Source organism: Achroia grisella, unplaced genomic scaffold (assembly GCF_030625045.1).
Source record: "Achroia grisella isolate CSIRO2021 unplaced genomic scaffold, CSIRO_AGI_Agris_v1 utg856, whole genome shotgun sequence".
NCBI lineage: Eukaryota > Metazoa > Arthropoda > Insecta > Lepidoptera > Pyralidae > Achroia > Achroia grisella.
Window position 1 is genome coordinate 345,055 of NW_026713045.1, and position 15,379 is coordinate 360,433.

The 15,379-nt window shown below is 31.4% G+C and overlaps 1 protein-coding gene across 1 annotated transcript; it reads left to right on the forward strand.

Moving 5' to 3' along the window:
• The first annotated feature begins 3,201 nt into the window (after window positions 1-3,201).
• LOC131852603 (uncharacterized) lies at window positions 3,202-15,379 on the forward strand. The gene is made up of 5 exons (XM_059203290.1): window positions 3,202-3,294; window positions 5,076-5,181; window positions 11,043-11,203; window positions 14,241-14,480; window positions 14,829-15,379. Exons 2-5 carry the CDS (start codon window positions 5,076-5,078, stop codon window positions 14,985-14,987), a joined length of 666 nt encoding a protein of 221 aa, XP_059059273.1. The 5' UTR covers window positions 3,202-3,294; the 3' UTR covers window positions 14,988-15,379.

A 15,379-nucleotide genomic window follows, 5' to 3' on the forward strand; every position in this document is an offset into this window, starting at 1 on the left:
TTTGTCATATGATATCTAGCAATGGCTATGGATTACTAATATTGTATTGTTATTTAATCAAATACATAAGTTTAGTTTCGCACAGCTATTTGGAATATATTATCAATATGATAATAAATAAATTTTATGAGCTGTATTGCAATAACAATAATATTTTATGTTAGTGGGTAGTTTTTTTTTTCCTCTCAACAACAACAACCGATCTTCACTATCGAATATTTAACTTTAATATTATTGTTTATTTGTAAACGGATATAGTAATAGTGAAGTGTAATAACTGTATTTAATTATTAAAGGAGTCAATAGAAATCCAAGACTTCTATTGTAGATTACCAATACTTTGACAGTTGGCGGTCCCACAAATTTTGTAACGTAGATTTTTGTCACAAAGAAATCACAGATTTGCACACCAACAACAATCGACGTTACTTATGCCCAAAACTCACTGATTATATACACTAGTATCGTTATTTCACAAGTAATAAATTAAAAACAATAAATAAATAAGAGCCAACTGACAAAGACTGTTATCGGCAGTGTTGCCAGAGAGAAAAAAAGAAGAAAAAAATTGCTATGCTCATGCAATTTTCGCAGCCATTTGTTAGACTATAATGAATGTACTTAAAAAAGATTTAAGAATATATATAAAATACTAGCTGTGCCCGCAGTTTCACACGCGTGAAATTTATAACCTATATGTTATTCTGATACATAAGATATAGAACAGTAAAGTTTCATCAAAATCAGTTCAGTTTTTGTGCGTGAAAGAGTAACAAACATCCATACGCAGAATTTTTCGCGTTTATAATATTATTAAGATTATGTTCGTATCCTACTAATTTATAAACTAGTGGATCACCCTGGCTTCGCTTGGATGCTCATAACTTTGTGATTTTCGTACATATAAAACTATTAACATATTTAAATTTTATTTAGATAGGTACTCGATTAAAGGTATTGTAAGTAGAAATTGTTAAATTGAACTCTAGCTCTCTGTCTATTTGTCCATTCACTATGGAGACTGCAACATTACAGTTGCGTAGTAAGCTTCTCTCACACGAACTCACTATGTGTATATTTTATCATCAAAATTTTGTAAGCGCAATTATCTTTGATATGATAAAACTTCGTTGATTCGGAAACATGTGTCTGAATTTTTAATCTAAATCTCTAAACATGTATTTTCGGAATAAACATTCAATAATAATACAAAAGGTATCAATAGTTAAATACTTTTTTTGTTTTCCATGCTAATATTGTAAATTTGTTTGTCTTTCAGTATTTTTTTACGAAGTTTTTTACGTTTTCAGTATTTTTTCTTCTCTTTTTGTATATTGGTAAACTAACTGTTCGCCCCGGCTTCGCATGGGTGTACATGTATTATATATATATATATAAGTCTTCCTTTTGAATCACTCTATCTATTAAGAAAACCGTTGGGTAGTTTTAAAGATTTAAGCATACATTCATAGGGGCAGCGACAACGGCTTTATTGTATACATACTATAGTGTTCACTTATTTGTTATTTAGGTAAGTCTTCTTATATCTTCTGGTATGTAAGTTGTTATCAGTCAGGTAGAATGATTTTTTCATTTCGGTAAAATCAGAGATATTTTTGTTTATTTTGGATTCACTCAATTTAAACTAAATTTCAAAAATTCTATCGAATAAATAATTAGGATCTTGTAATTGCAGTACTTACATTATTTATCTATAGGTAAAAGTAATTTTAAAACAGTTCCTGTATTTTTTCTTTACAAGCATACAGAAAAATCTTTTCTCTTTATAATGTTAGCATAGGTAATAATAATAATAATAAATATATATATATATATAATATAATATCTCAGGACAATTCACACAGCGCCATCTAGTCCCAAGCTGAGCAGGTATAATGAGGTACCTCTATTGATAAGAGTTTAAATGTTGGTTTTAACACTTGCATAGCTTCGGCTAATATTGATGTTTCACAGATTTATCAGATTATCTTACGATATATATAGGTAGGTACAGACTACTAAAAACAAATAGCACCACTAGTATTTTAAACTATTTTTCAGTCGGCGTAATAACTTTTTTTTTATCCTGTGGAAAAAGGGGTGACGAAGGGATGTGTCAGATTATGACCCACTAAAAAACCACACGTGTACGTACGAATAACTTAAGACCACTTCACGCCTCTAATATGTACAGATGATACAATCTATTTAAAAAATTGTACCAACATGTAAATACAAAACCACTAACTTGTAATTTTACTTTCACTAAGCTATCGTTCGTTTGCACAGGTTATCTCAGATATACTTATGACCTCGTAACACAACATAGCACAGCCGATGTTCATTGTCGAACATGCATTTTTTATTGTGTTAATAATATAAGGTATACCTATATACTAACTAGTTGACACAGCAAACGTTGTTCTGCCTTATAATTATCTCTGAAATTTATTAAAGTACTATATTTATACGCTATTAAAAAATATGGGTTGATGGTAAAAGGGTGAATTTATTTTATATGTATTTTTAATGGTTAAAGTTAGGGGCATGAAAAATTGTTTCCGTCCTATTCTCAGACCTACTGAAATATACACAAAATTTCACAAGAATCGATAAAACCGTTTCGGAGAAGTTTTGTTACAATCACGAGACTTATACATATACCTATTCGATTCAGGAATGAGCATACCTGTCTGTATATCGTGGAACAATTCTGATAAAATGTGTGTTAACCTGCGATATGACCTATCTGTGTTGTAAATTTAATTCAAATTAGTCATAATCAGTAATTTTTGCATGAAAGAGTAACAAACGTTCACTTATTCTCATGATCTCTTGTTTTTATATTGTTTGTACGATAGTAGGTAATATGGTATTTTTGTTAACCCAATATGTTCTAAATATTAACATATTGTTTTCTAATGATGTAGCTACTTTCTGTGGTACCTTACATCCACCATAGTTGAAAGCGTCACCGTACCTTTCAATTATGTCAGGTACTTGAGTAACACCTATTACGTAAACTCGTTAATACGTTAGCTGCGACCTCCAGAAGGTCTCTTAGTCCTGTCTGAAGAAGAGGTACCGTAAAGCTAACTATTCTCATATTGGAAGTGAAAGTGAATGAATGCCAGAGGCTTAATTAGAGAGGAGACCTGCGCCTGCGTCAGTCACTCCGACAGAGTCGCGCATCCCGCTCGCGTACTGCGCCCACACCGCACGCGGCTTCACAAGTAACCGTTCGCTCGCAAACCCTATCATCTACTTAACTTCAACCACCGACCAACTACAGAGGTACGCGCTATATAAACGACGCACCTCTTTTTACAGTGAATAGAATGTTATAGCAATGTCAATATATTTTTTGTTAACTCAGTGCGTGAAAATTATTACAAGAAAATCGAACACAGGATAATAGTATTTTTTTCTTCTAAAATCGAATTAAATATTATGTTTTTTACTGTACCCTTTTTATTTTTAATCAAGAATATCGTAATTAAATTATTTAATTTTAAATCTAGTTCGGGTTAGTCTATACTATTTCGAACCTAGTTAATTTCAACTGTAATGTTTTTATAGATCTCTTCTTAGATTTGTTAAACGCGCAAAATTATCAAAACTCTACACAACAGTCCGAGCAGCCTTGATCCTATAAATTAAATCACGCGAAGACACAGTATCGGGACAATATTAAGAATAATTAGTTAATTTCCATTTCGACTGAATTGTGTAAAATTATAATTCATAAAACTTGCAGTTTATGCCAACGATGAAAAAAGAACAAATTCTATTTTAGTTCGTGTCAGTGGGATACTTACTAGAAGATGATTTAAATATAGCGTGTCCAGTAAAAACAGTATTTTGTGGATGGCTAGTAATAACTGTATTTATCAAATTAAAATAATTTATGTACAAAACAATGGTATAAAAGGCGGACTAAATGCTAATAGCGAACCGACCAGTCAACTATTTTACATAAATATAAATATAAAGTAATTCACATTTGCGGTATTTAAGTAAGTAGATACTATAGGTTGTAAATACACATGTGCTTATAAAAGTATGTAAGGTACAAAAAGTTATGTTTGCCTATAAGATAACTCATGACGAGCGACTACGCAACTTTCCGTCACCATAAAATGCGTTCCCAAATCATCGATTTCTCGCACTGTGCTTTTCACGCGATCGTTTAAACTTGAGGCAAGGAGGTCAGTAAGGCGAGTTTTGCTTTCACAAAATACGACAAAATGAATTCATCTCACGTATCGATTGTCCTCAGACGTTGGTGGTATGCATAAGTAAAAGAAAGCGAATTCGTAGCTATGGTGTCAACAGTTAGAGTGGTCACTTTCTTTAATACTAAGCAAAAACAAAACCCCATTATCATCATCAAAATAAATATGAAGTTTAAGATTATTCCTGTACAAAATTATGTATTTTTTTATCTATTGCGATCGGTTATCAATAAAAGTACGTAACTAAGTAGTAAGTAATAATAGTCGGTTGACACATGACTTTGCTTAGATTTACCATCAGACATTTCATGTATTATCGTTTAAATATTATATTTTTATAGTTTTGACTTGGATTTATGTATGATGAATATATAGCACTCATTTGGAATTATTAATAAGTTTATTATAATATAATTGTTTGTCTCAATTATCTTCAATTATGTTATCTATAGTAAATGCATTCTACTAAAGTTTAGTTTAAATTAGTCTAATTCAGTTTTGATAAATTTAAGATAGGCATAGGCTTAACTTGTCCTCTGTTGAATGCCTCGATTTTAAGTATTTTTGTTCTTTGAAGTGATTTAAGAATATCTAATAGAGTACTTTATCAAACCAATATACGTGTAGCAATCTACTATTAGAAATTACGATACATTAAAAATCATTTGTAACAACTACTAACAGAACCTACCAATAAAACAAACCTAGCACAGATGCCTAAACGTTGACAATTAAATTAAAAATAAAAACAGAACAGCTCTCAGTTACTTAAAAGTCTTAAAACTACTTATAGGACAATTTTGTACCAGTGTAGAAATAATTGTATGTGTTTGTACGCAGATGAGCCGGCACACCTGCCTGGCAGCTGCGGCCCTGTTGGCCGTAATATGCCTTGCCGATGCCCAGAGACGGCTGGCGTTACCTGACCCCAGAAGTTGTTCCAACAGTACGTATTATCACCATTCAAATTCCTAAATTCAAATTCCAAGTTACCAAATTATATAACATTACGATTCCTTAAGGGTAATAATATTCTTATAAATTAGAATGTGCGTCCGTTTGTCTTATTACGGCGCTAAACAGATCCTAATAAAAATTGCCATGAAGATAGATTTCTATCTTTTATCTAGAAAATTAATCTGGGAGAGTTCAAAAAGGGTAGTGAAGTAGAAATCAGGAACAGCTAGTTAATTAAGTATATTATTATGAACATTTAGTTACTTATGTATATGTATGCATGTAAAAATACTACTAATAAATGACAATAATATACACTTGCTGGTACCCATGATTTCGCTAACATAAATGTTCTATCCTTACTTCACCTTCTTCAACTTTATTTCTTGAGATGGACTTGAGTTCAGTATGTCCTTCCTTACATTCATGATAAATTTCATTAAGATCTCGTTTAGTCATGAGAAATATATAAGTACATATACAGATATATTTTCATATTATTTAGTATGGAAGTACGAATTGATATTTATTCATACAGCTTCGCCCATGTAGGATGCAGATTGTATTTCACGTTCCAATGAGAATATTTTGATATATCTATATTTCCTATAATAAAAGTTTAGAATATTTAATTTTATAATGTAAAGCAACTAGTACTATCACTATTAATGTAACATATCAGGTCAGCCTCAAAGCGGTCCCCTTAGAAACCATCGCGATTTAATTCTGGTGATTTCGCTAGGATAGGTAATTGACCCGACTTCATGCTCATCCTATCATCTTCCACAGGTACCATAAGTGGTCAAACTGCAATTACTATGAATAATTAACCCAATTAATTTGAAAACTGTTTATTGTAAAATATTTCACCCTCCACGTATTTTAGCATTTTTATACGTAGCCTATTTCTCATCCATTCTACCATTATATTTTTCATAAGAATAGAATGCATATTTAATATAAATAATAATTATGAATTGAAATTCTGACGATGACTATTCATTTTTGGAACACATTCATACTTTTCTACAACAAAGTAACTTACCTATAGGTGTATATAGATATATTAAATAATTAAATTATTTAATATACCTATTACTACAGCCTACATATCATTATTATTTCTAAATCATTTAGTATTTACATAGACATTACTATTGGCTGTGTACACTAAACTTAAACTATTAATAAATTTCAAGTTACATTGGATAAAAACAGTTGGTATATACAGCAAGGGTATGCACATCTTCAAGGTCTAAAACGTTGGTCATCACGATGTAGTACTGAGTTCACAGAGTTGCTTACCTTGCCTGGAAGGTAAAGCATACACTCGTACCTACATACTTGTACAATACACATCACGTTTTACCTTTTGCAAAATAAATATATAATCGATTTCATAAAATAATGACCTACATAGATATTATAATTATACTTACATATTGTCGACACATATGCACGTATTTAATTTTTTTATTTTCTATCCTAATATTAATTGTAATATTATATATTAGGACAAGAAAATAAAATTTTGAATGTATAGAAATTTACATAAATAGTCAGATAGATCTTATACATTACTAGTTTAAATAATAATATGTGTATATACCATATAATGCCATATGACTTATCTGAAATGAAAAATTTGAATATCGTTTTGCTAATATTTAAACGTGATTGAGTAACAAATATGCAAATATATTTACAAAACTTTCACATTATTTGCAATATTACCTAGTAAGATTTCATTTACGAACTAAAATGTTCGGCGTTATTTTAAATCTACATATATTACATCCGGCCTATTGTTAGAACTTTTAAAATTTCAAAATGAGAAGTCTGCCTATTGAATAACACTATCCTCATGTAATAATATAATGTGATGATAGTGTTTACATATCGGTCGGTATATAAGTAGTGTAACTACTATCGGTCGGTTATGTACATACTTAAAAACTAAGAATAAATTATGTATAAACTGCGTATATATGTACGTACGTATACTTTAGTAATTGATTATAAGGGAATGGTGCACCCGCATGCGTCATCGGTTTACGCTGGCAAGGCACCAGTGAAGAATAATGAACATTAGGTCAGGTAGTTAGACCATCGTAGAAATTGCACCAGGAATTTACATCACAAGGTACACCATGGCACATTGGAAGTCATGAGGTTATTTGTAGGTCACTTTATGTAGGAGACATACTTATATGATATATGTGCCAGTGATCCTATGTGGTAGTCTTAGTCAACTACGAGTATATGTTTATGTTGTTGTGAACGTAATACCTACTTGACATGTCAAATGTCAAGTAACTATTTATGTAGTAAGTACCTAGGTGCCTATAGAAGCATTCTTGTGGGATGAATGATAATAGAAGCTTTCGCAATGCTCAACCCGTACTAAGGTGCGGCATTCGCTATACGAACACATAATGCAGGTGTGTATACCAACTTGTCACCACAATACAAACGATCCACATTCAGTGGAACGCACAAAGCGAACAAAGATCCTTTATGTCAATTTCAAAATAACATTTTTATCAAAGCCTAATTTAACTACCTACACATTGATCTACCTATATTAAAATTTGTGAACTGTGTATAAAAGTAGATAAGTCTTAAGAAAATTATACGAGTACTTAAAATGTCTTCAACCACCCGTTTTTGAATTATAAGTAATGTTAAATGTTGGTCTAGCTCTTTCATAAATAAATATTAATTCATCCTAAACAACTTTGAATATCATTCAAAGTCTAATATACTTTGACGTTAATCTGTCTATAGAATTTTGTCTTCTCCACTCCGGATCAATTTTTTAGGTGACAATGTTTTTGCTTTAGGTATTACGATATCCCGTTAACAATTTGGAAATAAGTTAATGAAGCTGTACTCTAGCTAGCATACCTATGACTATGATTTCATACTGAACTATACTTTTGATATCACAAAATCTATACCGAACTTAAAATTCAAAGTATTCCTAAATAAATTTTATGGTTGCGATTATAGCGCATATAGAGTCATGCTATCAGAAGCATATTAAAAATTATAACATATAAGTCATGCTATCCAGTAGCATGTTAAACATTATAATATAATACTAATAATTACATAAAATTTATTTAGGAAAACTTTGAATTTTTAGTTCGTATCTTTATCTTTACAAACAAATCGAAATTAATTTTTATAAGACAATAATATAACTTTCATTTACCATATATAATAGTTTATAATAATACTTTCATTAAAAAAAAAACTATTATTAAAATCGGTTAAGAATTAATAAACTTTTGAGTTAATCACGTAACTGAACTCTACAGTATATAGGAAACTTTTATAAACGAACTACTTTTTTTAATAATTTCACTATAAATCAATAAAACAAAAGATTACAATGGTTGCGAAATGTATTTGCTTACTTTGCATAGGTAGGTACAGCTTTCACTGCAGAATAGAGATGCGAAAGATTGTCTTGTATTAGGTAGGTTCTCATCTATATAATAGTACCTATCCACTTACTAAATGCTTTCATAAATAAAGGTAAATGACCTAGGTTAAATTCCCACAATTACAATAGCTTTAAAATAAGTATATATATACTTACCTATTAGTTATTGGGATTACGTAAGCTAATCGACTGGTTTATAATACAATAAACATTGGGTAAGGTATCCATATATTTTTTATGAACACTATGGCAAATGCTTCCGGTTCGGTAATAGATGGTAATACCATATTAAGGTAGATAATAATGATTTTTGAATGATGTGAATGGGTGAATGGCTACTGCTTTAGAGATTTCATATGTAGAAATATGTGAGTAGGCACTCACATATTTCTACATATGAACCTCTATTGCTTCGTTATGTATTCTTACGCGAAAAGTTGAAACAGAGAGAGGTAAAAATTGACACTTTCTAAGTAGGTACGCATAGTTACAAGAGTCGCTTCATTGAATGACCTAACGATGTATACTCGTTCACAATTGCATATAATTTTAGAATGACAGCAATACCTCTCATTAAAGCATTGATTAGGTTATTGCATGTCTGTCAATAATTTGTCATCAAATTAATATGGAACAATCAATAATTATTTGCAAAAAGAATTGTCGAAATTTGTTAAGAATTAGTGAAGCAAAGATATCACGTAACATACACAAAAAATAGAGTTAAACTGAGAACCACCCTCCGTACCCTTAACTTGGTTGGTAATCGGCCTATTCTAACTAAAACAGAGTTAAACATTAAATTAGTCTATTCTTGGCTAAAACACTACAGTTACTTTCATGTTTTTTAAACTTATTTAGTCACAGGACTTCAAGAGACAAAAATTAAAGAAAATAGTACCTACACTGATATCCTATTTCATTGCCGAAGACATGGATGCAATTATCAGGATATTAAGTGTTGATGAAAATAAATTAATATCGTGTGTTTATTTGACTTAAAATTGAAATATAGCACATATCTTTTCAGAATGTATTATTTATTTAACAATTACAAATTTAAATTACTATTAAAAAATAAAACTTTTTTTGTATAGTTACTTCACTATTGATATTGGATTTTCAGCAGGTATATAACGTCGTCGTCTGTGTCTGTGCCTAATTAATATCTTTATAAATCCCACTGTACCCCAGATGATAAATACTTAGGTACCTGAATTATATTGCCAAATTTTGAATTAGGTAAAGCTGTAAGGTATTGCTCCATTCTAATTTATATTTCGCAAAATAACCTTTTGTATTTAGGATGTTTGATAAATGGATAAAGGTTTATGAGAATTAGAACGAGTGAGTACTGTTGTGTAAAGTCGCGAACGACAAGACGGTACAGATAAACACTATTTCGAAATATGACCACCTAGGTCTGTCGTCACAGTCATCTCAATATGTAACATTACTTTTGTACAACGTGCTTAGTGGTCTGTAGCTAATTTACAACATGTTGCAATGACTCCTTCTCATCCATTATTTGTTATTGGTTATGTATTCAATTTTTTTTTTCTTTTTGAGTATTTAATTGAATTAGTGCTAATCGGTGGTTTGTATTCACACACTTAAACTTAAATTGTAGTAAGAATAAATTATTTAAAATGCAACACACAAGTTTCTTGCTTGTTCTTCTTGTGATGAGACAGCATCGAATGAGCGATAATAAATAAAAAAAAAAAATGATATGACTATTCAAAAGTGCTTCAATGTAAGTTTATTTGAATAAATGATTTTCTATTCTATTCTATACTAACTTAACCTACCTTCTTAAAAAATATAATTACCTACTTGGTACGAAATCCGGTACCCAGTACCTACATTTGTTTTTATTACGGAGGCATTAGATGTGAATGGCCATTATATTGTATTATATATTCTGTCATTATATTATACAGGTATGTTATATCCGTTAAGCTAATCATGTCTACGATTAATCGACGATTTTCTTGATAAGTACATGGAATGTACATTGGAAAATGGACTGGAAAGGCATACTTGATTTTATTGATTGACAATATTGTAGTGCAGCCGGCGCTGGCGTGACGATTACCACTGGAAGATAATGGGAAAAGCATGAAGTATGGTTAATTAATACGTTGTCGCGAATTCATAAGAAATTGAATACGATAATATCCTGTTAGCGCTCCTAGCAAACAATTGGCCACAAGCTGCCATTACTTACCTGTTTATTTATCATAGAGTATTTTTAGATGTTCACCATATAATAGGAATTAGCTTTTTATGTACATATGTTAACACTTTTATGTAGGCTAGCCATCAGATTCTTTGTAGCACAAGTGTTATTTTTTAAAAATAATATAGTACTTATTTCTGTTTTCTGTTACCTACAGGGGTCCGTCATTCGACGTATCGGGATGCCCGTGGTGTTCTACATTCATACTTCTTCAGCTGGGAACATGCACCCACAAGAAATCTGGAGGTGGACTGGCTTGATGCCAGGAACATCTGCCGCCGCCATTGTATGGACGCAGTTTCACTCGAAACACCGCAGGTCAGTGTATTATTCTTCCAAAATATTTTATTAGGTACATACATAAAGTGCATTTATTTTATTCCATAAAAATATTATTTATTAAATACTTATTTGATACATATGAGTTGGTACGGGCCCATGCGGGAGCCTTATTCATTATTTTGTGTCCAATTGTATTGATACACAAAATAATAATATCAATTCGAGAAGTTCCCACTTTGAAATTGATTGGTAAATAAAATATTAAAATAGAATATACCTACACATAAAATAAAATCTCATCATATTGATCTCTCTTTCGATAAATAAAGTAAGTTTAGTTGAATATGAATAACAAATACAATTTTGATCACTTAAACTGTCCTTAATCACACCTAAATGCGCGAGTGATGATGATTTTTGAAATCTTAACGCAATGAGCCTTGAGCACAAAGATCGCACAATGTGTATATCACAAATGATAGATAAGTACTCTATTCGTAATCCTCATTTAGATAAATCATGAGACAGGGTCAATCGTGAACGTGATGCGTTCACTTTCCAAGTTTAACAATCTTTGATGTAGCAATTTTGAATTGCAATTTATATTTCATAAGAGCAAACATTTGTGCAGCAAGGAGGCACATAGTTATTCAATAACATATGAATTCGATAGTAATTTACTTAAATTATAAAATTAATGTCAGCCATGAACATTCAAAACATTACTATTTTTAAATTTTAATATTTAATAAAAACTTTATTGTTATCTTCCTATAACTATATCTTAGAACTGTAAACGAAAAGTAAAAAGCCTAGGAAGAGATTCGTATGAAATTTTAGTAGGTTACACACATGCACAACAACCATGCTAGTCAGTAAATGTAATTACACTTTCTTGTGTTGTCAAGAGCTGACATAATTTTTCTATAGGTATCTACTATAAAAAAATATATTATCACCAAGTTTCGGATTGTTAGGTAGGTATAGGTACATAATTGTTTCAATATAAACATTGAATTATCATATATATTTGGTTAACTAATTTATATTTCACTAGCTGTGCAGTTTATAGCCTATATGTTATTCTGATGTATAAGCTATATTACTATAAAGTTTCATCAGAATCTGTTCAGTAGTTTTTGCGTAAAACAGTAACAAATATCCACAACAAACTTTCGCGTTTATAATAAAAATAATAATAAGATATTACACGCATGTTATGATCTAAAATCATCGTATAATTAAAATAATATGCCGATACTTACTAGACTACCTACGCGGAATTAAGTCTTCCGGAAAACAAACAATATACCTATATGAACACGGTTTCTATGTTTGTTCACACCATCATTATTAGATAACTACTTACACTAAAAAATGTGTGTAGTAAAAACTACAGTTTCATCATTCGCTCTATTCTAGTAGTACTAGCTATTATTGTTTTCCCTTACGGCAATATCATATTATCGTAAGGCTTATATATGGCTAAAAAGTACCTGTAGTTATTAATTTTGTAGACTGCATAACATTTGTGTTCTGTCTATTATTTATCCGGATTTATACAGACAGCTCGAAAGTTTTCTCTAAATAAGTGCTTCCTGTCGCATCTTCTTATCGATGTCAATGTACGCACCACAAGCATTTTATATACACCTACTCCTACTAGCTCTTTACCGCAACATTGTTAGGCTACTCTGAAACAGGTATTTTTAATCCAGAAATATAAATTTAATATCTAAATAAAAAAAAATTATAAGGTTTAAACCCTTATTAGACCACCAATATATTATATAATCAATTGATCTCTAATTAAAGAAATTCAGCAGAAAACCTGAAACTAATTTAAAACAGAAGTTGAATAACTACTACTGTGTTATAACAAAATAAAAATTAGTGCTCGTATATACGGAGAATTTTACGAAAAGAGGAATATTAACAACAAAACAGTTTTAGAGAAACAAGACAAATGAAGGCACCAGATCAGCAGTCAGTTTATTAATATTTATTAGAATAGACTAAGTGGATTGAATCGGTTTGTAGAGCAATAAAGACGTCGCGTGAAAGGGGTGCAACGGCCGACTGCGTCACATCGTCTATGAGGCGATGAGGCCAGACAAGTGGCACATGGCACAAATTCCTCAGTTCCTCTTGCAGCCGTATTGCCCAGTTCTTGCTATTACTACCGGACGTAAACGACGGACGCATGCTTCCCGTCCGCGTCGGTCACATTGTAGTAGGTATACTCGTATGTACGTGTACACTACAGTACACTCCTTGTGCCACATCGCCATAATCACATAAGGTTTTGCAAATAACAAGATTAGGTACTTCCATCTCTACCTTTGAACTATTGCATTACCTATAATATAAAATTAGCATCTGTACCTAGTTACGCAAAATTGTGTTATGAAAAGGGTTTATTTATTTACATACATTTCGAAACCAGTTTTTGTTTTAATATCGTTAATATTTCAACTTATGAAGAATGTAAAATTTCCTTGCTTAACTTCGAAATTGAACAAAATTGTTTAATTTAATATAAGTTGAGTTACACTTTCGTATAACTGCCTTTACCTGTTATTATTTTAGTCCTTTTTGACTACAGTTACCACTTTCCATCAGATAGACTAACGACTTGTTTAACATTCTCAGAAGTAGGATTAAGAATTTTGTTATTTTATTTTTTACTTATATATTTCAAACTTTTTAAGTCATTGACCCCTGCGGTCATGACACTCAACTTCCTTATTTAGCATCAACGTAAGGCTCGGCGGTTACCTACCTATTTCCTTCTGTAGACACGTGAAATGCATAATATTTAATACCTAGGTACCTATAATATATATATATATGATATGAACGACTTGTGATACGCTAAAATTTACGATAATTTTTATTCTATATTTTAATCAACTGCTGGCATCTCAATTAGGTATTTTATAACAATTGTGCTCAGATTTGTAGTTTAAATGATCGCCTATGGTAAATAGTTCAACAGTAGAGAGTTATATCTTATTGTCTGATCATTTGGTTCGATTTCTATTGCATTAAAATCCTATATTTACGTTGGCAGGAGAACGAATTCATTAAGCAGAGGATCGCACGCGGCAATGTCCGCTACATTTGGACCTCCGGTCGCAAGTGTAACTTCGCTGGATGTGATAGAGCCGATCTTCAGCCTCCCAATGTAAACGGCTGGTTCTGGTCTGGTTCGGGCGCCAAGATTGGACCAACCACACAGCGTAACACCGGAGATTGGTCTTACACTGGAGGATATGGACAACCCCAACCTGATAACAGGGAAGCCGCACAAGTGAGTAACATGTTATTCCGCTACGATATTGACAGTGTCAATCGTTAATATGTTTACCTACACTGACAAATATTACGTCGCAATATTTAACACCCGCATCTCAGTTATTTACCAAAAGAAAGTGAAACTCCACGACAAATTTCGATTCGTTCAAGAGGTATTACGCCATAAAATAAACTTGAAAGTTGTTCTTAGAAATTTACGTTACGAATGTTGTGATTCACCGGTTAGGCGTGAAGAATTTTATCACTTCGCGTCTTAAGAATTGAGTTGAAAGACCTAATAGACATGAAATCACCTGTTACTGTTATTATGTCAGTTCTACAACTTATTTTTTTTCTCGCGCAGGGCAATGACGAGTCGTGTTTGTCAATTTTGAACAACTTCTACAATGATGGCATCAAGTGGCACGACGTGGCGTGCCATCATGTGAAGCCGTTCGTCTGCGAGGACAGCGACGAGTTGCTTAACTTCGTACGCTCTCGCAACCCTGGACTACGTCTATGAGCTTGAATTTTCGTATATCACCCCTCACCTTTAGTATTTTAACATGGCTGACAGTGTACAAAATGATATGGCTATCTGTATTTAAGTTATTTATTATTTAACAAATTATTATTCACTTAAAAGGTATATTAAAAATACCTTATTTGGTAGTCTCCATGATAATTTATATTGTGACAGCAAAAATGAAAGTATGCAAGTAAAATAATTTTAATTATAATGCTACTAAAGAATTAGTATTTTAGTGTAATACAATCTGTTGTCACAATTTGAAGGTCAGTCATTTCTATGGTACCTACCCAGTGATTTCTTCTTAAGATAACTTTTGTAAAAAGGTCTTTTTGCACAAAATAGGATTAACATAAGTATTAGAATAAATGAACTTGGTATTTTTA